Source organism: Hyla sarda, chromosome 9 (genome assembly GCF_029499605.1).
Source record: "Hyla sarda isolate aHylSar1 chromosome 9, aHylSar1.hap1, whole genome shotgun sequence".
Taxonomy (NCBI): Eukaryota; Metazoa; Chordata; class Amphibia; order Anura; family Hylidae; genus Hyla; species Hyla sarda.
In genome coordinates this window covers 82,488,988-82,515,548 of record NC_079197.1, presented here as the reverse complement: position 1 = coordinate 82,515,548, position 26,561 = coordinate 82,488,988, and the positions used below count along the sequence as shown (strand labels likewise).

Below are 26,561 nucleotides of genomic sequence, written 5' to 3'. Positions count from 1 at the left end.
AAATGGACATATTTCTGCATTTTGAAAAAAAATTAAAGCAGCTTCAAAGTAAAGCAGCAATTTTCAAAAATTTCATGAAAATTGCTAAATCTGAAGGGACAGATGTTACAGAACTACAAACCCAGCATGCCTGGGCAGTCTAGGCATGCTGAGAGTTGTAGTTTGGCAACATCTGGAGGGCTACCGTTTGGGCACCACTGTAACAGTGGTCTCCAAACTGTGACCCTCCAGATGTTGCAAAACTACAACTCCCAGCATGCCCAGACAGCCTTTCGCTGTCTGGGCATGCTGGGAGTTTCAGTTTGGCCTTCCTAGTGGTTGCCACAGTAAAGATCACTTTACTTTCACTTTCAATTCCCCCCTCCCCCACAGTAGTTTCCCTTCCTGACCCAGGATCCAGCAGTCACCAGCAACGATCGGGGTCTCCAGGCATCTTCTCCTGCAGGTACCAACCTCCATCTTCTTCCCACGATCCCCTCGACATCCAGGGGTGGCCAGAACGGGGTGGGGGTTGCCATGGCAACCCACTGTCCTGCTCTGCCATTGGTCAGAATCAATTCTGACCAATGGCAGGGGATAGGAGGAAATCGCAGCATTGCGACCTCACTCCTACCCTTCAGGATGATCTGGGCTGTCACTGACTGGTCAGATCATCACAATTTTCCGGGTGATCGGGTCACCAGAGACCCGATCAGCCCGGAATAGGAGAAAATCACGTCTGAATTGACATGCGACTTTCTGCGATCGCCGGCATGGGGGGGTCCCGGGACCCCCCTCGGCATTTGCACGGCATGCCTGCTGAAGGATTTAAGCAGGAATGCCGTTCTGATCTCTGCCCGCCGCGCGGCAGAGACCGGAGAAGCACCAGGACGTTTTGGAACGTCCTTGGTCCTTAAAGCCCAGGGTGCGGGGACGTTCCAGAACGTCCTTTGTCCTTAACTGGTTAAAGAAACATCCTCTTGGACGTTTGAAACCTGCTGTCTGTGTGAACACTGTCATTGCCGACCCCACCGTGTTAGCGGTTTCCTACAATATATACTGTTCTGTTTTTAATGTTAGATTTCCATACAGAGTGACTCCATGTCTGCACGTTGACCTGGAAAAAGTCAGCTTTTTGGAATAAGTAATGCATGACAGATAAGTTATAATCTAACAGAGGTTTGTCCAGACAGACAGTCTCAGGGGCTGTCAAGGAACCTGAATTAATATGGTCAGTAGACTACAATGAATTGAAGCTACAGTACATTAAGGACAATAAACTGTAGATACTTCCAGCAATGTAATACTCATAAAAGAAGACCTGAGAAGACCAGCATTCACTACTACCCACCGCTCCACAGATTCTGCTAATATTTTTTCAACCCCACTTCACTCATTCTCCAGCTATTAATACTGTAAATTTTTGCATCCAATTTGGCCTCCTAATTAGGACCAAGACTGTCAACCATCCCTGTCTCTCAGTTCTCAAAGTGGAGAGCACTCAGGTTTATGCCCCATTGACAACAGTAGTGGGGACCACAGTCTAGGAACATTATTGTAGTCTAAGACTTGTCAAGGCGGTGGTCACCTCTGCTCAGTTCTTTACAAGGACAGGGCACTAAGGGATGGAGACTGCGCAGTTGACAGTCTACTCTCTCTCATTAACATATTCTGTGTTGGAACTAAAAAGCACCAAAAGCTGTGATATGGAAGGGGGGGGGGGGTTAGAAGTAAAAATGCAGATGAATCAGTGATGCGATGGCTAGCAGTGGATGCCGACAGACGGGTTTTCAGAGGAGATCCCCTCTTTACTCTGTGTATAAGGCTGACAGAGCGGAGGACAATTGTCGCCTGTTATTCATTCTTTCTGGGGCTTCTGAACATTGCCAGGAACAATTGTCCTTCAATATTACGATAAGTTGCAGCAGTGAGACCCTCACAGATCAGCTAGTTATCCGTTATCCATATGACAGGGTTAGGGATAACCCCTTTAAGGTAGTGGAGCTAGAAATCTATAGGCCTTTATTGTCCATCCCTGTGTACATCTGAGGAGCTTTATTTGTACTCATAGTTTTCCATTACATTTCTAAGGAAGAATATAGAGGCATCATATGAAAGACTTATGTTTCTCTGGTTAAGCAGAGAAAAATGTCATCAAGCCATTAGCCATTATCAGTTTACTAGAATAGGAAAAGGCTATAATATGTATCTCTTCCATAACTTAAAAAAAAAGTCCTTTTTTCTTCTTGCACCCAGTGAAATAAGTCTTTCTCCAGCAATGGAGGCCTAACGCTTTATGATTGCTGCAAAATGTATCCACTTGTACTAAACACACATCGGTAAACAACTTGTTCTAACAAGATTACCTTATGGAATCAGTTTGTGTCACGGAGATATGAAAACCAATTAGAAGGTTGATTTGTCTTTCTCTTCCTGGTCTTGAATGCAGCCGCCAGCAGCTCCAACCCTGAATATCCCCCACTGCATAGATCTGCTCAGTAAATGGCTCCTATTTGTGCTTTATTTATTTGGCAGTGCCAATTGAAAGTATCTGTCAGATCCTTCTTCTCCTCTGTGAGCGGCGCTGAATACTTACCCATAACAGCTACAAAAAGATGAATAGAAGAGAAAATTGCTTTTCTTCAGACATGAGTGACCTGGGAAAGGATATACTTGCTCTCAAATATGACGTTTCTGCAACAAACCTTCTACTTCAATTCAAGGTGAAGCATTTTCTATAAGTAAATAATACAATACATGGCCTACGGCAACAATGCGGAGGCATGTACAGAAAGAAGAGGATTGCGTTAATTAAATATTCACATTTCTATAGCGGAATCTGGTCTTATTGTACGAGCTTTCTACGGCTTGTAAATCACTTATAAAGAAGTTGCAAACTGTTTGACTTCAGACCTCATTAGTGCAAAGAAATGCACTAACAAGACGGCGGATTACAGAAACAATGTATTTTAAATTGTCTTTTCTGACCTTGGGTAATATTCTATGTGTATGGAAAAAAGAACAAAGCTATCAAGTGTTTACACAAAGTGGTAACAACAAACCACACACTCGGGACTTCATCATAAATCCGACCTACCCAAAAGGACATTCAATGGGGGAGATTTATCAAAACCCGTCCAGAGGAAAAGTTGCCCAGTTGCCCAGAGCAACCAATCAGATCGCTTCTTTCACTTTTAACAAGGCCAATGCAAACTGAAAGAAGTGATCTGATTGGTTGCTATGGGCAACTTTTCCTTTGCACAGGTTTTGAAAAATCTCCCCCATTACCTTCTGCACAATTCTCATTCAAAGCATTAGGCCTCATGTACAACGGAGAGCCATAACAGGCTCCAATACCTGTTTGCAAGACCCTACTGTAATGGTATGGACATCTCCATAACAACGGGGTATTATGGCCTGGTACGGTAGTAGTTTCTATTGCTCTGTTGCTGGGAGTCACAGGGACTATGTATTCTTTCTAAACGCTTTGCTTGATAGAATAGGTCAATATTGCCCTTTGCAATAGGGCCAGTGACCAACCCACGAACAAGCAAATGTTTGTTTATCAACTGGTTAACCCATCAAAAAACAATCATTTCTAGGCCACACATCTCCCCTTGTAGGGAGGATGTGCCACCAATGAGTTAAGGCAGCAAAGAGCCGCATAAGCTATCTAGCCCTCCTGCATCTACAGTGATCCCTCAACTTACAATGGCCTCAACATACAATAGTTTCAACATACAATGGTCTTTTCTGGACCATTGTAACTTGAAACCAGACTCAACATACAATGCTATGAAATCTTCGAAACGTGTCAATGGCTGGAAGAACTGACCAATCAGAATGGGTATTCACTGGTAAAACCCTTGTATTCCTAAAGTGCATGCACTGACTGGTGTCTGGTAGCACCCCCTACAGTACAGTGGGTATTACATGTTCTGTACCCTTTACCTGTAACAGGGTTAGCTGCTCCTTTGGACACCAGGTGAGGGCGGCTTCATTTTACTATTTTTAGTACATTTCGTGTTCTGTACAGGACCCTGAAGAAGCTTCTGTCCTCTACTTAGACCAGTGTTTTCCAAAGAGGGTGCCTCCAGATGTTGCAAAACTACAACTCTCAGCATGCCCGGACAGCCGAAGGCTGTCCGGGCATGCTGGGAGTTGTAGTTTTGCAACAGCTGGAGGCACCCTCTTTGGAAATCGCTGAAATAGACAGTGATTACAGCTTCCAACAGATCTTTCTTACTTTTATATATAAGGACTTGCTTTATCTGTATTAGTTATCTACTTATTTATCTTTAATCCTCACTTTTTGGATGACATTTTGGTGGCTTCAGAACCAATTACCAGGTTTCCATAGAGTAATGGTCTCAACTAGAGATGAGCGAACTTACAGTAAATTCGATTCGTCACAAACTTCTCAGCTCGGCAGTTGATGACTTTTCCTGCATAAATGAGTTCAGCTTTCAGGTGCTCCGGTGGGCTGGAAAAGGTGGATACAGTCCTAGGAGACTCTTTCCTATGACTGTATCCACCTTTTCCAGCCCACCGGAGCACCGGAAAGCTGAACTAATTTATGCAGGAAAAGTCAGCAACCGCCGAGCCGAGAAGTTCGTGACGAATCGAATTTACTGTAAGTTCGCTCATCTCTAGTCTCAACATACGATGATTTCAACAAACAATGGTCTTCCTGGAACCACTTAATATTGTAACTTGAGGGACTACTGGTATAAGGTTGGTGCTCACTGGGGACTAACTCTGCAATGTACACAATGGCACAGGTCAGGTTTGCGAACACTTTTCTTTTTCTTTTATACCCGTGCACACAAATATATTTGCAATATACACACACGCCAGAGTACTGACTATTCTGCCAATTATATCCCTCCACAATGAATTCCATGTTGCCTGATACAAAGAATTGCTAATGATGTAGAAATGAATGATTCGTCACCATACTTGGCTGACTATCTCATAATAGTGGATGTGCTTGTAATTTTTAATTATGGTTGCCTGGCTCCTAAATAAAAAGCTTCAGAAATACCTCCCCAAATGATTATTAGAGATGGGTCAATGAATGGCTGTCTCAGAATTACTCAGCCCTGCAGATCGCTTCCTAAGACAGGTCTACGCCCCTTGAAATCACATTAAAATATAATCTGTCACCTATTGCAAATATGCTGAAGATAATGTATCTGCTAGTGTCTGATGGTAATGACTAAAAACCGAGAGCCATCTATTCAGATGTCAGATATCGGAAACAAGAACACAACCCTGCAGAGATCGGGGAGCAAATTCCTGGAGAAAAATGCCAGCGGCAGCCATGCTCCCAGGAGACTAAAGTGTTCTTCAATCCGTGGCATTTACAAAAATAGCAACAAATACTGCACGTAGAAACATTGAATGTGACGGCAGATAAGAACCATTTAGGCCACCCAGACTATTAGCTGCAGATGTAAAGCCCAAGAGTCTATTTACCACTCACCCTCACTTTTTTATTTTGACTTTTTCACTCCCCTCATGTGGTCATGCTGCTGCCCAGAGATTAGAGAAAAGTCAGCAGTTGCCGAATACACTATAAATTCTCCATCACACTGATCTTCCTAGGAGGTATCCCAACTCTGAGATCAGCCATAACATTAAAACCAGTGATACGAATAGTTTTAAACATCTGTCAAGAGGCAAGATATTTTTGGCAGCAAGTGAACAGTTGGATCCTGAAGTTGAGGTTTTGGAAACTGGTGTAAAACATTCAAGCGACTTTGACGTTGGCCGAATTATCATGGCTAGACCACATGGTTAGAGTATGTACAATGAGGTAGGTCTGGGGTGTTTCTGGTAACACCAATAAGGACAATTGGCAAACCTACAACAAGGCTTCAGGATAGGACTGGGAGTGAGGGCTAGCCCACAGGAAGGATACTATAGCACAATTACTAAATAAAAAATAATGAATGCTGGCTATGGCAGGAAGACGTCAGGACACAAAATGCATCAAAGACCGCTGCGTATGGGGCAGCATAACCACGGACCAATAAGAGCATCATGTGGCTCCTGTCCTCCCTGACAGCATAGATCATGGAGCAATAGGAAAAGGTTGCCTGGTCTGACGAAGCACATTTTCTTTTACGACAGGCGGCTGAATATGCGTCACTTACCTGGAGAACAGATGGTAGGCAGTCTAGTAGAGGCAATGTGATGCTCTGGGCAATGTTCTGCTCGATAATTTAGGGTCCTGACATTCATCTGGATGCTTCTTTCACATGTACCATCTACATAAATATTTTTGCAGACCAAGTACAGCCATTCATGTTAATTATATTCCCTAATGGCAGTGTTTTCTTTTAGCAGGTCAATGTGCCCTTTTGCTTTGCAAAAAATTTTCAGGTAGTGTTTGAAAGACATGACAAAAGGCTCAGGTTGCTTACTGAGCCTTTGTGGACTGGAAAAACAAGGTCAATGACCTTGCAACTTTCAGGACCTAAAGGACTTGCTGCTAACATCTTGGTGCCAGATACCATAGGATACCTTCAAATGTCTTATAAAATCCAGGGGCTTGGAAGAGTCACGAAGAATAGATGTACTTGGGGTAAAGGGTAACAGCACATATGGAGGAAACACTTTCCAGATGAAAATCCAAGATGGCAGTCCATGCAAATCTCCAACTTTGAGCAGCTGTTGAATGTTGTAGAACTCTGAGCCTGTCACAATAGGGCCCTAGCCAGCAGCTGGTAATTGTTGCAGCACTCTGAGCCTGTCACAATAGGGCCCTAGCCAGCAGCTGGTAATTGTTGCAGCACTCTGAGCATGTCACAATAGGGCCCTAGCCAGCAGCTGGTAATTGTTGCAGCACTCTAAGCCTGTCACAATAGGGCCCTAGCCAGCAGCTGGTAATTGTTGCAGCACTCTGAGCATGTCACAATAGGGCCCTAGCCAGCAGGTGGTAATTGTTGCAGCACTCTGAGCCTGTCACAATAGGGCCCTAGCCAGCAGCTGGTAATTGTTGCAGCACTCTGAGCATGTCACAATAGGGCCCTATCCAGCAGCTGGTAATTGTTGCAGCACTCTGAGCATGTCACAATGGGGCCCTAGCCAGCAGCTGGTAATTGTTGCAGCACTCTGAGCATGTCACAATAGGGCCCTAGCCAGCAGCTGGTAATTGTTGCAGCACTCTGAGCCTGTCACAATAGGGCCCTAGCCAGCAGCTGGTAATTGTTGCAGCACTCTGAGCATGTCACAATAGGGCCCTATCCAGCAGCTGGTAATTGTTGCAGCACTCTGAGCATGTCACAATGGGGCCCTAGCCAGCAGCTGGTAATTGTTGCAGCACTCTGAGCATGTCACAATGGGGCCCTAGCCAGCAGCTGGTAATTGTTGCAGCACTCTGAGCATGTCACAATAGGGCCCTAGCCAGCAGCTGGTAATTGTTGCGGGACTCTGAGCATGTCACAATAGGGCCCTATCCAGCAGCTGGTAATTGTTGCAGCACTCTGAGCATGTCACAATAGGGCCCTAGCAAGCAGCTGGTAATTGTTGCAGCACTCTGAGCATGTCACAATGGGGCCCTGGGTTAGTCATCCCATTCTATAGTCAGTATATCGGCTACAGTCATCATAAGACTTGAATCTTTATGGCTAAAGCCTATTTGAAGATTTTTCATCAGTGTTTCTATATATGAGGTCTCTTGTCATAATGTGTGGTTGCTACAGCATGTCAGACATATTTTATTATGTGGTAGCATTTCATGTAAAGCAATGTAACAAATGCAGGAACATATTGGCATTATTCCTTTAAAAACATTTCCTTGGTTATTGCTCAGAATAAGTTTAAGACACATTTGTTAAGCAGAGATATGTGTGATAATCTTTTGGCTGCAGTAATCCTCCGAGAAGCATCAAGCATGTTACCATACACACAGACCTGAGAAAGTCAGCCATGTCAGTGGGAAAGAGCTAAGAATCCCATTTTATCAATCCAATGGCTGAAAATCCCCAGCCAATTACGCCGACTGCTATAACCCTGACACTCCAGAGGTAGGACGCTGTTGATCGGGAGATAGAGATAAAGTGTTTTCTTTTTAACACTTTGATTATTAAAGGGTGCTTTACATAAAGGGAATCAACACGGTAAAGGAGGAGAGCATATTTAAAAGAAGAAAAACTACCACAAGAGGACATTGTTTTAAATTAGAGGGGCAAAGGTTTAAAAGTAATATCAGGAAGTATTACTTTACTGAGTAGTGGATGCATGGAATAGCCTTCCTGCAGAAGTGGTCGCTGCAAATACAGTGAAGGAGTTTAAGCATGCATGGGATAAGCATAAGGCTCTCCTTCATATAAGATACAGCCAGGGACTATTGATAGGATTCAGATTATTGGGCAGACTAGATGGGCCAAATGGTTCTTATGTACCGACACATTCTATGTTTAACCTCTTAAGGACGCAAGGCGTACCTGTACGCCCTGCGCCTGGTCCCGGTAAATAACGCGGGGTAACGCTTTGACCCCATGTCATACCGGGTCGGTCCCGGCAGCCAATGATAGCCGGGACCCTGGGCTAATAGCGCAAAGCTCCATTCATTGTGCCACACGCTATTAACCCTTTAGACGCATCGATCAAAGTTGATCGCTGCATCTAAAATGAAAGTGAAAGCTTCCCGGCAGCTCAGTGAGGCTGATCGCGATGTCCCAATCAGCTACCACACGAGCGGAGGTCCCCTCACCTGACTCCGTCGCGTCCGATCAGTCATTGATTGCTCCAAGCCTGAGATACAGGCTTTAGCGATCGACTGCCTATAACACTGATCAATGCAAAGCTATGGCTTTGCAGGGATCAGTGTAACAGATCAGTGTGTGCAGTGTTATAGCCCCCTATGGGAGCTATAACACTGAAAAAAATAAGTGAAAAAAATAAAAAGGTTAATAAAGGTCATTTAACCCCTTCCTTAATAAAAGTTTGAATCACCCCCCCTTTTCCCATAAAAAAAAAACTGTGTAAATAAACATATGTGGTATCACCGCATGCAGAAATGTCCGAATTATAAAAATATATTGTTAATTAAACCGCACGGTCAATGACATACGCCCAAAAACAATTCCAAAGTCACAAATAGCGTATTTTTGGTCACTTTTTATATCATGAAAAAATGAATAAAAAGCGATAAAAATAAATAAATGGCACCGATAAAAACTTCAGATCACAGCGCAAAAACTGAGCCCTCATACCGGCCCGTACGCAGAAAAATAAAAAAAGTTATAGGGGTCAGAAGATGAGAATTTTTAACGTATAAATTTTCCTGCATGTAGTTATGATAGATTTCAGAAGTAGGACAAAATCAAACCTATATAGGTAGGGTATGATTTTAACCGTATGGACCTACAGAATAAAGATAAGGTGTAATTTTTCCCGAAAAATGCACTGCGTAGAGATGGAAGCTCCCAAAAAGTTACAAAATGGCATTTTCTCTTTAATTTTGTCGCACAATGAATTTTTTTTCTGTTTCGCTGTGGATTTTTTGGTAAAATAACTGTCACTGCAAAGTAGAATTGGTCGCATAAAAAAATAAGCCATCATATGGAATTTTATGTGCAAAATTGAAAGCATATGATTTTTAGAAGGTGATGATGAAAAATTGAAAATGCGAAAACGGAAAAACCCTGCTTCCTTAAGGGGTTAATTAGCTCACTATCAAATGTTACAAGGATGTTAATCGATGGCCATCTGTTTCAGGATTTTAGGATGATCTAAGCCTTCAAGGGTTATTCCAGCCTTTTTTTTTTTTTTTTTTTTTTTTTTTTTATCTGCTACTGGGGTGCTGGGGGTATAAAAAAACAAAACAAAACATACTTACCTAGCCCTGGTCCCCCCCCCCCCCCCCCCCACTGGTTCCCTGCAGCTCCCATTCACCCCCTTCAGGTATGCTGAACTTCTTTCTTTTTCCTGCTTCCAAGATGAGTGCTCAGCCAATCACTGGACAAGATGGGACACCCCTACAGCCAGTGATTGGCTGAACCAGCAGGTCCTGCATAGAGTGCTCATCTAAACAAGAAGAGAAAAAAATTGAAGGGCTAGATGAATACAAACAGGAGCTGTGGAAGACATGGCTAGGTAAGTTATGTAGCATATTATTTAAAAAAAATATAAAAATAAAAAAAGTCTAATATTAAGTTAATAGTTTCTGACAAACAAAGCTTTTTTTTACTGCATTCAGATATACAGGTACAGTATATGTATGGACATTTACAAAATAAGATTTTATATTAGGTAGCATTAGGAAACAAACCTGCTTGGTTAGATTAAGCTGAAAAAATGCATAATGTTAGAACTCAAGAATCCCAAATCCTAGTTTGAATTGTAGAATGAGGCAGGAGAAACATTTATGATAAAAACTATATAATCATTTTTACAACCAAAGGGCAAAAACTCCGTATCCTATGCATGCTATGGAAATTAGGACTCGGGTTCAAACAAAGCCAAATGTTGCTCAAAGCCTGTAGGATTTGGATTAATCCTAAACTGAATCCCAGCTTTATAACATCCCTACTAGTTATACCTTATAACAGTGAAGCCTATTCAAATACAGCCTACCCACATGCACCTGCCACCAGATGAGTTCTATGTTAATTATTGAATTTATTATATCATCAAGGAGTTGTTCCTATGAAGACAAACATTCATCCATATGTTTTATTAGTGAAGAGCATATGGATAGATGTGGGGCAGAGTAGAGAGTGGCTACCTTTCTACTGGACCTACCCTATGTATAACATGGTCTGCCATTCATTTGTAAGGACATTAGGGGATTTATCAAAACTTGTGTAGAGGAAAAGTTGACCAGTTGCCCATAGCAACCAATCAGATTTATTATTTTTTTTTTTTTTTTTTTTTTTTTAATAGAGGCATTTTTAACAATGAAAGAAGCAATCTGATTGGTTGCTATGGGCAACTGCTCCACTTTTCCTCTGCACAGGTTTTGATAGATCTCCCCATTGTGTATTAGTCCTTGTTTATTGCAGAAGTCTACAGTAAGCACTAGAGCAGCTGTTCTAAAGAAGGGGTTATATGGTCTCTTTAGGCTAGCTTACAATATTATTTCAATGACAGGTTAACGCATTAGGGCCACAGGTAGATAGAGGTAGATCGTGCAGGTGACCTTCTTTCTAACACTTCGTACCAGGTGAAAATCGATGCAGCTGTTCAGGAGATATTCATTGTGATGTTATTAAGGTATTTTTTTCTTACGTGAACTGGAAAGGGGCTGCTGCTGTATGACCAATAATTTCTCCCGCCCACTCCGGCGATAACCCCACCCCTTCTGTCAATAACTCTGCCCCCTCACAGACCTACAAAAGAAAGAGGGGTTGAATATTTATGGAGGGGTAAAGTTATTGGTTGAAAGCATTACACATAATGGTAAGAAGCATTAGAAACAGGGTCACCTGCACTATTTACCTGTATATTCAGATTAATGCAGGTGACCCCGCTGTCAGTCTCCCTAGTCAAGCCCCTTTCTTGTGTGTGCCAGCCAATGAGCTACTATCGGAAAAAGCTTGCAATTCCTATAATGCTTACTTGGTTTGTCTATTTTCATATATGTATATATATATATATATATATATATATATGTGTGTGTATGTCTATACATATCTATACATTCATGTGTGGAGGAAAAACAGGGCATTGCTGATTGGATGCCTGTACACATAGCTACAGGCATACTGGAGATCGCTAGGGGCAGCCAGGACACATGACGGATTAAACTGCCCAGCGGCAGCTGTAGCAGACAGTGCCACCAGATAACCGCATCGTAACGCGATTCTGTATTCAACATATGATGTATGTTAAAACTATTGTGGGGGACATTATATGTCGATGGAACACTGTATATTTGTGTATATCACTAGCATAAAAAGCTTTTTCTCTGACAACACCCCCCCCCCCCCCCCCCCCTTCCCTTACAGGCAGTTCTAGGAAGGACAACTGGTAAACTGGTGACATGAGCACCCAAGGGTCGCTGATGCATGTGGGGAAAGATGACTAGCCCTACTGATCCAATTCCACAGGCGCTCTATTGCAAATCAAAAAGGTAAATGCAAAACAGGAGACTATTCACTTTGGGGCAAATGTTTGTGACTGAGTAAGGCTGTGACTTATATAAACTGTCAAAGTATCTTTTGTACATAAGAGAATGCAGCATTTGTATCTGCATTAAACCCTTATTGCTCAATGGTGTGCCTCCCAGGTAACACAAGGATTTCTATAAATCTCCCACTCTGAAAAGGTAAGAGCACGGTATCTATTTCAGATGTTCTGCATTTTATAAAAGGTCACAGCTCATGTAATCATGAATTTTGCATGTAAGGAAAGAGATTCCTGTGACAAAGTGAACAATGTAATGTGACTTGAATTAGTAACATGTGTTGCTAGACGTGTATTTGATATTGACAAAATGATGCACTGAGGAACTTTTGCAAGTATCATATATACTGTATGTTTAGCTTCGCCTTACCTTTTGAAAGTGTTTTTTGCTAAAGTTCTATAACACTTTTGGTATTTAGATATATACTTCTTCTGATACAAAAAATCTATTCCTTTATATTTAAAGAGCAAGCCTGATGACTTTTCTTTACTACCTCTCTGGCTGTCGTCTTGTAAGTTTTCATTTGGACCTGGTCAAACTGGTAATATATTTAGATATCAATAGAAAATTACAAAAAAAAAGAATTTTAGGCACCAGCAGCAAAAGTTACTGACTACCTCGTTCCATAGATTCGATAAGCCAAGCCCTGAGGGGACTCCAAACCTTCAACCTTACAGCAAAACTTAAATAGATCAGACGCTGAATATTAATCTGTAATTTTTATCTTTCTACTCACCCTTGCCATAAGCCTGCAAGTGCAGGAGTCTAGGTAGTCCTCTCCATTATACCATTGAGCTTTGTGTGCTATGCATCAGCATGCTCATTTAAAAAGGAATCTGCTGGTCACAGACGCCTGTGATTGTGGTCTTCACTAGCCTTTCTATTATTATCTGTGTTCCTGATCTCTGACCATTGCCTTTTTGATAACTCTTCTGGTTTGAGCACTGCTTGCATTACTTTGCCTCTGGTTCTGATTTAGTACTGCAAAATCCTCCTGGTTCTGACCCTGTGGCTAGTATTAAAAAAATCGAAATCCTTCCAGTACTTTTAAGCAGCTGTATGCTACAGAGGAAATTATTTTTTCTTTTTTAATTCATTTTTTGTCTTGTCCACAGTGCTCTCTGCTGACACCTGATGCCCATATTAGGAACTCTCCAGAGCAGCATAGGTTTATGGGGATTAAAAAAACATATTATACATCATGCCAAAAATGTGTTCTGATTCAAAAGGATCCCTTTTATAACAAATCAACATCTGACATCCACAAACAAACCTAAGCTTTTTTCTAAGTCTAAACTCTTTACTAGAATCCCTCCTTTTAAAATTATAATCTTTATTTGTCTGCTTTTAAAATATACCCCACACATATTAAAATTCCAGCGATATGGGTGGTTTGCGTAAAGTGAGTGTCAGACAATCACCGTACTGGGGAAGTGTATAGTGGTCCAGGTAGTTGCTGATTACTGGGTGCTTTATTGTCCGGCACCCCTTAGTTACTGATACCAATTACTGATAGCCTCCCTGAAGTTTCGCTGAATGAATCAGCTTTGTCAAGGGTAGCGAGATTAATGCTACCCTTGACAAAGCTGATTCATTTAGCGAAACATCGGGGAGGCTATCAATGATATTTTAAATGCAGCGATTCTATGGGGGCAGAATAAACAAAGGACTTGGTACCAGTAGCTAAGAGGTGCGGACAATAAAGCACCCAGTAATCAGCAACTACCTGGACCCCAGTATGGTGATTGTCTAACACTAACTTTACACAAACCACCCATATCGCTGGAATTTTAATATAAGTGTGGGGTATATTTTAAAAGCTGACCAATAAAGATTATAATTTAAAAGGAGGGGTTCTAGTAAAGGGTTTTCCCTGAGAGGGGGCAACCCCTTTAAAGGTTGTTATTGATCATATTGCCCTATAACCTCCAGGGACTTTTTTTGTGTTTGTTTTTTGTTTTCATCTAAGTGTGACAAACCTTACGTCTTGTTTTCTCATTGATATCATATGCTGGAAAATCATAAATGATTAATTTAAGGGTTGTTCCATGATAAAACATGAATTTCTTTGTAAGTATATGCAGACTCGCCAGTATCACCCAAGATTCTCCTACGGATCACGAACAGTGCTAGGCAGCACTCAGGAAACTCTTAACAAACAGAACGAAAGTCCAGCGCAGATAAAGTACAGAAGTTTGTGTCCTTAATGTTATAAAACCATGAACAGTGAGGTACAAAAAGTCCCATGTTTTAGATGTTAGCCAGCCTTATTCTTACTTCGCTGGACATTCGTTCTGTTTGTTGAGATTTCTTTGTTAGGTTATACAAATCAAAACAAGTTGTGATTATTTTACATGCTTCCGTGTCTACATATTGCTGTTACATGCTTGTTATGGTCCCCCTGATGTTTTTTTATTCCATCTCAGAACAACTATTGTACTAAAAGGGTATGGACACTGTTGAGAAAAAAAAATGATTTTGTATATTTGACTTATTCTAGCAAAGAAAATTATATTTCTAATCGAAACTGATTTCAAAATTTTCACCCTGCTGTGCTGCTCGCCTTCAGGGCTGGCATTGGGAATAATGACAGGCAGCAGGCGCTGTCATATCAGAATTTATGACAGGAGTGCGGAGGGGCTGCCCTGAAAGTGGAAATTTCAAGTGCTAATTAGAAATATTCTTTTTTCACTATGATAAATCAAACAAAACATATATATATATATATATATTTATTTATCCTTTAAAGGTGTCCAAAGCCAGCCTTTAAAGTGTTAATCACTCTACTGCCCAGGGATAAGAGGATCCGGTCAGTCTGACTTAGCTACCCACCATATGCAGCATTACAATCCGGGAAACAGTGAGGGTGGCATATTTAGGAGACACATATGGTGCTAATATAGGCAGGAAGAGTCTAAAGCATCAGAGTTTGAGTACAATTACTTTCTCTATTGCAGATTACATTTACAACAGCAATGTTGTGGCTACAACTGACATTTATCAAGCCAGAAATATTTGTGAAACTCACTGACACCTTGGACCTTTTGCATCTATTTGTTGTTGGGAACCACCCCAGGTAAAGCATGGAGACCTAAATGTAGTGCAGGAGAAGGGCACAGAGTGTGACACCATAAGGATTCTGTGCTAGTACAGGGGATGTGGATGTGTTGGAAACAGTGGAGTAAAACATATCTAGGTCGAAAACGTGAGTCATGGACTGGAGACATTTTGAAATACAGTGACCCCCCTCGACCTACGATGGCCCCGACATACGATAATTTCAACATGCGATGGCCTCTCAGAGGCCATCGCATGTTGAAGGCAGCATCAACATACGATGCTTTTGTATGTCGGGGCCATCGCATAAACGGCTATCCGGCAGCGCAGACTGCTTCAGCTGCCACCGGATAGACGTTTACGGTGCCCCGTGAGCTCCGATGATGGTCACTTACCTATCCTCGGGGCTACGGCGCGTCCTCTTCGGGATCCCCTGCATCGTTGGCACTCTCCATCGACGTCATCACGTCGCTACGCACGCCGTCCCATCATCCAAAAGGAGCGTCGTGCGTAGTGATGTGATGGCGGCGACGGAGAGTGTGGAAGCCGGGGTAGCAGAGGCCTTGCCGGAGCGTCGGGGACGCGGCGGCAGCGATGGACAGCAACATCCCGGGCAGCGGTGACGAGCTGTGACGGTCCGGAGCGGCGGGGACCGGTGACTACAACTTCAACTTCCTCTAACAATGGTCTACAACCTGCGGACCTCTGGGTGTTGTAGTTTTGCAACATCTGGAGGTCAGCAGGTTGTAGACCACTGTCCTATACTTTACATTGCACGGATCCCTCAACATACGATGGTTTCAACAAAGGATGGTCCGTTTGGAACGGATTACCATCGTATGTTGAGGGACCACTGTACATGGAGAAGAAAATGAAAAAAATGACTCCAATTGGAGAAGACATCACCCGTGAGTCACTGAAAGGTAACCTTTTCTCTCTGAGAAATAGCAACTCCCAGTCCTACTTTAGAACGTACAGGGATGTGTAGTTTCACATCCTACAAAATTATAGATGTAGTCAATGCTAACATGAGCACTGCAGCGCCCCATCATGGCACAGCAACAAGAAATTAACCCTAGCAGTGCTGACAAGTGTATATGAGCGTCGCTGGATGCAATGTATTGTGTGCATCACCGCTCGCTACATGCGCCAGGTTAGGCACTTTTACACGCAGCAAATGTATATGGAGTCTGTGAGGTAAGTAGCAATGCTTTGTTCGCTGCCTCTCTCTAGTTGCAGTGTACATTTGCTGACCCAGTGATTGTTAAGTGAGTGGTGATGGATAGAGATGAGCGAACTTACAGTAAATTCGATTCGTCACAAACTTCTCGGCTCGGCAGTTGATGACTTTTCCTGCATAAATTAGTTCAGCTTTCAGGTGCTCCGGTGGGCTGGAAAAGGTGGATACAGTCCTAGGAGACTCTTTCCTAAGACTGTATCCACCTTTTCCAGCCCACCGGAGCACCTGAAGGCTGAACTAATTTATGCAGGAAAAGTCATCAACTGCCGAGCCGAGAAGTTCGTGACAAATCAAATTTACTGTAAGTTGGCTCATCTCTAGTGATGGACACAGTACTGTATGCTGCTCAGTGTAGAGGAGCAGGCAGTCCAGGCATTGACAGGCGTTCCTGCTACAGTACATACATTCCATGGTGAATTATGTCAATATCCCAATGAACTTGGTTCTGGAGCTGCTGTATGTACTGAGCTTAGTTCTATGAGACCAGGATACTAGTGCTGTGAGTGATTTGGATGGATCAATCTGTTACTTGGGATGTTACGTGTGCACGCCCATGCTTTGCTGTATCTCTGTTTTTCTTTGTATTCCGGAATATCAGTAGTAGCACTTTAACCTATGCATATCTCATCAGAAGTGACACCCTTTATCCTGCTGAATGTTCTGCACCGTATTGTGTATCCTATCCCTTTTTTATTGTTATCATGCCCAATTTGTTATTAGGTCATATCGCTCCGGCATCTTTGTTATAGTCTCCTGATTAAGCTATATTGGTAGATGGTGGAAACGCGTTGAGACAGAGATATTTAGAGGCTGTGTGTAACAAAAAATATTTTTGTATGGGACACTACTATCAAGTGTACACATAAGGGATATTGTTATATCTTACTATTTTTGTGGAGACATTGCGTATGATTGTTCGCCTTCTTGGTATCCTCTATGAGGAATGTATTGTCTTGAGGACCTGGGAAATATCACTTATGTCCACATTTTTTGGATTGCTTTCCTTGCAGGATTATGATCTGTGTATGTATTGTCAATACATTGACAATACATTCTTTTATCAGCTTTCCTGTATATAATATTTCAAGAAAACTATGATTTTTACGCAGGGCAATGCTCCATAGTATGTATAGAAGTTCTGCACTTTGTGGCTACCCAGTTAAGGCCTTAAAGATGAAAATGAATGACCTGGTCCGATTCCTCACCTGACCTAAAATCTAGGCCCTTCTTAAATGGGAGATTTGTTGTGATGGAAAACATTACACCTCTTTGAACAGTGTCTGGGAGGCTGTTGTTGCTGCAACACAAAAACAGATCTAGGAACTCACAAATTCCATGAATTGAAGGACTGTTATTGAAAAGAAGGGTGGTTATATTGGTCACTGATTCTTTTTTTTTTTTTTTGTGGCTGTTGTTGTAATGTCACATAGGGCTGGGCGGTATACCGGTTCACACCGAATACCGACATTTTTGTGCTGCACGATATGAATTTTAACCCATACCGCAATACCGGTTGGGCCCCTCCCCCTCGGGAATGAATGAATGAGCCCAGCGCTGCGCTGTCCCCACATCGGGGAACTAATCACAAGTCACCCGCGAGCGCTGTACTGCCCCCAATTATCAGCCCAGCGCTGTCCCCATCGGGGTTAATACTGATATGTCACCGACATGCGCTGCCCTCCTCATGTTTGTTGCGGCCATTTGTTGCTGACACTCTATACCAGTGGTCTTCAACCTGCCGACTTCCAGATGTTGCAAAACTACAACTCTCAGCATGCCCGGACAGCCAACGGCTGTCCGGGCATGCTGAGAGTTGTAGTTTTGCAACATCTGGAGGTTGGCAGGTTGAAGACCACTGCTCTATATTGTGTGGTATCCCTATGCCCGGGCTGCAAAAAATAAACAAAATAAACTTTAACTCACCTTCCGTTGGTCCGGTACCTCATCTGCTTCCTAGTGAATGTCGCTGATAGGCTGAGCCCACTGTTATGTAAGAAGCCGCCCAGAGCTTCTTACATGACAGTGGGCTCAGCCTATCAGCGTCTGAGGCGGAACATTGCTGCGGCCGGTGATAGGCTGACGGCTGTCCGACGTTCCCGTCCCCAGCGTAAGGCCGACGTCGGACCATGCGTGAGTTTATTTTGTTTACCTTGTGTCTGCGCCGGCGGCGGAAACAAACAGCATGAGGAGGGCAGTGGGTGACATGTGAGTATTTACCCCGATGGGGGCAGCGCTGGGCTGATAATTAATTTTTATTGGGGGGGGGGGCAGAATAGCGCAGCGCTGGGCTGATAATTAATTTTTATTGGGGGGGGGGCAGAATAGCTCAGCGCTGGGCTGATAATTAATTTTTATTGGGGGGGGCAGAATAGCGCAGCACTGGGCTGATAATGAATTTTTATTGGGGGGGGCAGAATAGCGCAGCGCTGGGCTGATAATACATTTTTATTGGGGGGGGGCAGAATAGCGCAGCGCTGGGCTGATAATTAATTTTTATTGGGGGGGGGGGCAGAATAGCGCAGCGCTGGGCTGATAATTAATTTTTATTGGGGTTGGGCAGAATAGCGCAGCGCTGGGCTGATAATTAATTTTTATTGGGGGGGGCAGAATAGCGCAGCACTGGGCTGATAATGAATTTTTATTGGGGGGGGCAGAATAGCGCAGCGCTGGGCTGATAATACATTTTTATTGGGGGGGGCAGAATAGCGCAGCGCTGGGCTGATAATTAATTTTTATTGGGGGGGGCAGAATAGCGCAGCGCTGGGCTGATAATGAATTTTTATTGGGGGGGGGGGCAGAATAGCGCAGCGCTGGGCTGATAATGAATTTTTATTGGGGGGGGGGCAGAATAGCGCAGCGCTGGGCTGATAATTTATTTTTGTTGGGGGGGGCCAGAATAGCGCAGCGTTGGTCAGATAATTAATTTGGGGGGGGGGGAGGAAATACCGTTATATACCGTGGAACCGCCGAACGTTACAAAAATACCGTGATACGCAGATTTGGTCATACTGCCCAGCCCTAATGTCACCTATATTAATTTGCACATTTTTAGCTGTTTGTTGATTATTCTCAATTTAACAGATGAAAATAAACAAGTGAGATGGGAGCATTTTTTGTTTTTCATTTAGTTACATAATAATTCTGCACACTAATAGTTTCCAAATAATTATGCAAATTTGTGGTGCAATTTCAGCCATGTCCACTTTTTCAACTGTCTTAACTTGTCTTACATGGTGCAAACAATTCTTTAGAAAATGTGCTTTGCGCCACTTTTTCTCAAATGTGGCGCAGAGTGCACAAAAAAGGACAGTTTTGAATATCCCCTCCCCCTTTCTTTCTTTATTTTTGCAGATGGTTTGGAACCCTTCATCTTGCCCAAGCAGTCATTTCTGGGATCCACGCTGAGGTGTCTAATAAAATTAGAGCAACAGTTTACGTCTTAATCTAGAAAGAGAGAAGAAGAAAGAGAAGTGGATAATTCTCAAGACGCGTTGTCCGTGATCTTTTACTACAGTAAATGATGTCCTTTTGTTTCAGCCGTGGTTTGTGTTTGCTCACCACAACTGATCAGGTCAGCCCCATTTACTAGCCCATTTCCTACAGGTTTCCTATGCATCCTTTCCATTTCAGTATCCGATCATCTCTGGATCATAGGCAGCTGCCGAGGATATAGCCGAAAGGCTTGAATACACTTTTTAATGGATGTTGGACTCTTCCCAACATCATCGGGTGACCAATTTACCTATCCAAGTTTTAAATGCAGTCACTGTTATCAGAGATAATACACTAGGGAGCGCCCCTATTTGTTCCCCCTTTTTCCCTCTATATCTTTCACTCCTTCATTTCGGATTCTGTTAGCCTCACCGTACACGATCATAACTAAGCCACAATCTGTTGACTTTATGTGATAATATTTCTTACCCTAAGACTTCAGGCTACAGATGTATATGCCTTTCAAGATCTCTGCATGGAATTGGTGCTACGGGCATCAGTAACACAGCAAGGGCATGGCCAACAAAAGCTTGGAAATGGCTGAGAGAGGGACCTTCATTCAATATAAATGTCATCAGAGATTTACACAATATAGTGTAGATGCAGATGCTCAATTTGGTGCCAATAAAGTGTATTTAATATGAATGTAAACCAATTATGTCTGTAAATGTCAATACATATATATATATATATATAATATAAATAATTTCACATTTAAATAAACCATGAGTACTAAAGTACACTGCCACCATGAGAAAATGAACAATTTCCACCTTTACAGATGATGTTACTGACATAGAGAAATAATGGCACTATACCCTTTGCCCTCCACTGGCACTATGAATACACAAATGAAGCCAAGGCAAATATGGTTTGTGTCATTAAATGTAAATCCTATTTGAAAATAACAAGCCTTATTTCCTATAGGTACATGATAAACAGTAAAAGGGAGGGCTAATATGTTAATCCCTGGCAGTCAATTATACTGGGGATGTGTATTTATTATCTGGCAGCTGCAGACTGCAGAGACTGCTATCTAAAAATAAAAGGCATTTAGACTGGTGGATCGCTAGGTGACATCCATAGGGAATACGTGAGCTTTATTACCTCTATACTATTAGAAATATCCCTACACTTTGGTAACGCACAGTCCCCTGCTGCTGCATAGTACTTTTAATGTATTCATAGCTTTCAGATTCATGCATCCGATCATCATTTTTAATTGTTTTTAATGTGTGGTCCCATTTGTAACTTTGCTATTTTCTTCCAACAATATAATTTCTATCTTAGTATTTCTTTGTATATACTGCTGTGCGCCAGTTTTTTCTTATTTACGCTCTAGTCATATTATGAGCGTGCCTCCAGCTGTTGCAAAACTACAACTCCCAGCATTTCCCATGAATCCACTTGCGGAGGGTCAGGTGTTTGGTCACTCCAGCTGGACATGTAATCATGCTGCTAGGGCTGGGGGTTACACAGGTGAACTTTTCAGACCAGTCTTTCCCAACCGTAAAACTACAACTTCCAGCATGCCCGGACAGCCGGAGGCAACAGCTGGAGGCACCCCGGTCGGGAAACAGAGGTATATCTGTATTCTTTCACACCTCTGCCTGTGGCTGTACAAAGACTACAACCCTCAGAATGCCCAGACAGCCATACTGGGAGTTGTAGGTTTGCAACATCTGGAGAACCACAGTTTGGATACCACTTTCTACAGTTGCATTGAAAAGTGAAAGACAGAATAAAATCCAAAGACAGAATAAAATGTAAGCAAATCAGATGTATTTCTGCCTAGAATAAACAGATTAATACTGTGCCCCCTAATAGGGTTCCCCCTTTCCGCAGTGAAATCAACACTAGTATCCAATGGAGGGGAGGATTAGCCTGAAGGTCATGCCATCCTTCCTTTAAAGGGTAGCTCCCACCATCCTATTTTTTTTTCTGTCCCTGCCTATTGCCAATCTATCCCTAACCCCCTCCTTGCTTTTAATTTTTCTTTTTACTATATTAAAAATAACTTTTTGTCTGCCTGGTAGTGTGCTCACTACCAGGCAGACTTCCCCAGCAGGCACCACGTCACTGATTCCTGCTGGGACACTTCCACCCATAGTTTATCTACACAGGGTGCCTCCAGCTTTTTCACCACTACAACTCCCAGCTTGCCCTGACATCTATAGGCTGTCAGGGCATGCTGGGAGTTGTAGTAGTGAAACAGCTGGAGGCACCCTGTGTACATAAACTATAAGTTAGTGCCATGCGACGCTACGGCGCTAGCCCGTTCCCTCCGTCAAAGCCCCCCCCCCCAATACCCCTTTCCCTTCATCACAACCACCCCCGCCCGCATACCCCATTTCCTCCATCACAAACCCCCCGCACGCATACTTCGTTCCCTCTTACTTACAGATACTGCAGAGTCCGGCAGCTAGCGTGCAGGGGCAGCGGTGGTGACGACATGTGCGGGAGGAGTGGCCTCCCGGCCGGTGAGCCAATGCACTCACTCCCGCCTGTCTAATTGACGGGGAGAGAGAGCAGCCTAAATGAAAAAGGACTGATTGCCAGGCCAAAATCAGTCCTTTTTCAGGCGTGACGTCACGCCAGGCTGCAGCCGGCCACTAGGAGGGAGACCCCTAGTGGCCGGTTTTCAAATGTAAATTACACCATGTTAATAAAAATAAATAAATAATGAAACTATATTAGAGATATGTTGTAGTACATATATACTACAACATATCAACAACAAAAAAGTTGGTGACAGTGCCCATTTAAGGAGAATAAAGGGTAAATGATCCCTGGACCCTCTTGGTATGCTATGGCAGTGGTAACACATCTACAGTATCTGGAATAGATTAAAGTATCCTGCTTTTATTATGTTTCCTTCAGTAAACTGAAAACCCTCTGCTATTCCTTTAAAGGTGCTGATGAGACCAGGGGAAATGAAAGGGTTAAGCAAGAAGATAAGCTCAAGTTAGCAGTGATAGAAGGGAGACATTAGCTTCAGACTGTCACGCTCTGCAACCACAGCAGAAGCCGAGGATTATACTTGCACAGGATTTCAATGTAGCTTTCATCACTACTTGTGGAGCTGAGGCTGGAGCATCTTAATGGGACACAGAATGTGGAAGGTTTCATGTGCTACACAATTACTTTAAACTCACCACTGTGCAACCTGGCTGAGCAGAACGAATGTCACCTCTGAAATATATGCGTAATGAGGCATCTCTCATACCAAGCCTTTCTTCATGAAAGTCATGCAACGTGCTTCAAGACGTGCCCTCTTTGCCCTTTCTATCTGATATCCCCATTAGAGTCTGACTTTATATGTGTGTCTGTATATATATATATATATATATATCTCTTATTACTGTTTGCTTAGTTGGTAACAAATTAAAATATGTTTACATTTCTTCTCTTTAGTACTTTGAATGCCTTAAAGGGTACCTCTCATCAAATAAACTTTTGATATATTTTAGATTAATGAATGTTGAACAACTTTCCAATAGCATGTTAATGAAAAATATGCTTCTTTCTATTGCATTTTTCCCAATCAGTCCTGTCAGCAAGCATTTCTGACTCATGCTGGAGTCCTAAACACTCAGAGCTGCCAGCCTGCTTTGTTCACAGCCAAACAGGCTGTGAACAAAGCAGGCTGGCAGCTCTGAGTGTTCTCCTTTGTGAACAAAGCAGACTGGCAGCTCGTAGTGTTTAGGACTCCAGCATGAGTCTGAAATGCTTGCTGCCAGGACTGGTAGGGAGACCCCTAGTGGTCATTTCTTCAAAGTGGAAAATTAAATAGAAAGAAGCATATTTTTTAATAACATGCAATTGTGAAGTTATCCTGCATACATTAATCTATAATATATCAAAAGTTTTTTTGATGAGAGGTACCCTTTAAAGATCTTCTTGGTTTTAATGCCCAAGAATCCAGAAATGACACAGTAAAAGCTTTGCCCATTTGCTTATTTAATGGTCAACCTTGGTAGTTGGCCAATTTGATCACACCTAAAGAGGTCATGCTAGATTCATCTGATAGAAAGGATGAAATTAAAGGGAAACTAACAGCCGGTTCACCCGCACAAAACCCATCCGAATTAAAATCATGTATTACTGAAACATCACCCGGACCAGTGTTGATGTTCCAGAGACATACAGTGATCCCTCAACTTACAATGTCCTCAACATACAATAGTTTCAACATACAATGGTCTTTTCTGGACCATTGTAACTTGAAACCAGACTCAACATACAATGCTATGGAATCTGCGAAACGTGTCAATGGCTGGAAGAACAGACCAATCAGAATGGGCATTTCACTGGTAAATCCCTTGTATTCCTAAAGTGCATGCACTGACTGGTGTCTGGTAGCACCCCCTACAGTACAGGGAGGTATTACATGTTCTGTACTCTTTACCTGTGCCAGGGTTAGCTGCTCCTTTGGACACCAGGTGAGGTCGGCTCCATTTTACTATTTTTAGTACATATCGTGTTCTGTACAGGACCCTGAAGAAGCTTCTGTCCTCTACATAGACCAGTGTTTCCCAAAGAGGGTGCCTCCAGCTATTGCAAAACTACAACTCCCAGCATGCCCGGACAGCCGAAGTCTGTCCGGGCATGCTGGGAGTTGTAGTTTTGCAACAGCTGGAGGCACCCTGGTTGGGAAACACTGACCTAGACAGTGATTACAGCTTCCAGCAGATCTTTCTTACTTTTATATATAAGGACTTGCTTTATCTATATTAGTTATCTACTTATTTATCTTTAATCCTCACTTTTTCCTATTTTTGGATGACATTTTGGTGGCTTCAGAACCAATTACAAGGTTTCCATAGTTATGGTCTCAACATACAATGGTTACAATGGTCGTCCTGGAACCAATTAACCCCTTAACGATGCAGGACGTAAATGTACGTCCTGGTGATGTGGTACTTAGCGCACCAGGACGTACACTTACGTCCTGAGCATAACCGCGGGCATCGAAGTGATGCCGGCATCATGCGCGGCAGGTCCCAGCTGTGGATCGCGATTCCGCGGATGTCTGCCATTAACCCCTCAGATGCCGTGATCAATACAGATCACGGCATCTGCAGCATCGCGGTCACTTAACAGGATGATCGGATCGCCCGCAGCGCTGCCGCGGCGATCTGATCATCCTGCACGGAAGACAGAGGTCCCCTCACCTGCCTCCGCTGTCTTCCGGGAGTCTTCTGCTCTGATCTGCCTTCCTGCAGACCAGAGCAGAAGATGACAGATAACCCTGATCAGTGCTATGTCCTATACATAGCACTGAACAGGATTAGCAATCGAATGGTTGCTATAAATAGTCCCCTATAGGGACTATAAAAGTGTAAAAATAAAAGTAAAAAAAATAAAGTGAAAAAAATGTGAAAAACCCCCTCCCAAATAAAAACGTAAATTGTCCTATTTTAACTATATTACCCCCAAAAAGTGTAAAAAAATAAAATAAAATAAATTATTTTATATACATATTTGGTATCACCGCGTGCGTAAATATGCGTACTATTACAATAAAATGTAAATGATCCTGTATGGTGAACGGCGTGAACGTAAAAAAAAAACAACAAAAAAATAGCTGCTTTTTTATTACATTTTATTCCAAAAAAATTAATAAAAAATGTAATAACAGTTTTGTATAAGCAAATATGGTATTAATAAAAAGCACAGATCACGGCACAAAAAATGAGCCCTCATACCTCCGCTTATACAGAAAAATGAAAAAGTTATAGGTCTTCAAAATAGGGGGATTTTAAACGTAGTAATTTGGTTAAAAAGTTTGCGATTTTTTTTTTTAAGCGCAACAGTAATAGAAAAGTGTCTAATCATGGGTATCATTTTAATTGTATTGACCCAGAGAATAAAAAACACATGTCATTTTTACTGTAAATTGTACGGCGTGAAAACAAAACCTTCCAAAATTTGCAGAAAATTGCAATTTTCTTTTTAATTTCCCCACACAAATAGTATTTTTTTGGTTGCGCCATACATTTTATGGTAAAGTGAGCGATGGCATTACAACGGACAACTGGTCGCGCAAAAAACAAGCCCTCATACTAGTCTGTGGATGAAAATATAAAAGAGTTATGATTTTTTGAAGGGGAGGAGGAAAAAACGAAAGCGTAAAAATAAAATTGTCTGAGTCCTTAAGGTCCAAATGGGCTGAGTCCTTAAGGGGTTAATATTGTAACTTGAGGGACTACTGTACAATGTATTAGCCTCCATTGCTAATATGTTAATCGCTTGTGTTGCACAGTAGAGTTGAGAGTCTGCAAACCCAGCATCCCTCCTTTCTCTCTTCTCCAATATGCCCGCCCACCTTGTGAATATTCATGAGACTCCTTTTGCGCATGTGAACACAAAGTGGCGGGCATATCGGACCAGAGGGAGGCTAATACAATGGAACGGCGGCACCGACCGAGCATTACTATTTCTAGTATTACGGATGTATTTACCTCTAAGAGAATTGCTTCTAGAAGAGAATATGTCCTGACACAAAGGCACTATTACAGCGAGACATGGATTACCTATGACACTGTAATAAGAAACCTATGGACTCCATGTACTGCCAAAGGCATAAGAATGTGTTCACAAAGGAAGAATTCTAATGTTTATTCTGTGTCAAAAGCCCGGTCTACCCACAGA

General features: G+C 42.5%; 1 protein-coding gene and 1 long non-coding RNA gene across 11 annotated transcripts in view; one reads left to right on the top strand and one right to left on the bottom strand.

The window, feature by feature from the left end:
- NEXMIF (neurite extension and migration factor) overlaps nt 1–26,561 on the bottom strand; it is a 490,983-nt gene that overhangs the window by 355,323 nt on the left and 109,099 nt on the right. The window contains exon 1 of one of the 9 annotated variants that reach the window (XM_056540507.1): nt 3,077–3,136. The exons of 6 other annotated variants lie outside the window; for them this stretch is intronic. Coding sequence is in view for 1 of the 3 variants with exons in the window: in XM_056540503.1 (XP_056396478.1) it covers nt 3,077–3,088 (12 nt within the window). In the remaining 2 variants the exon portion in view is untranslated. Of the gene's footprint in view, nt 1–389; nt 411–3,076; nt 3,137–26,561 lie in introns of those variants that run through there. 2 more of the 9 variants (XM_056540503.1, XM_056540508.1) reach the window with 2 other exon arrangements.
- Nucleotides 3,228–23,266, top strand: LOC130291584 (uncharacterized). 2 transcript variants are annotated; one of them, XR_008847970.1, is made up of 5 exons: nt 3,228–3,361; nt 11,940–12,064; nt 15,076–15,194; nt 19,767–19,986; nt 22,788–23,266. It is a non-coding gene; the product is annotated as an uncharacterized LOC130291584 (long non-coding RNA). The 2 variants fall into 2 exon arrangements; XR_008847969.1 differs by having other exon boundaries at nt 22,820–23,261.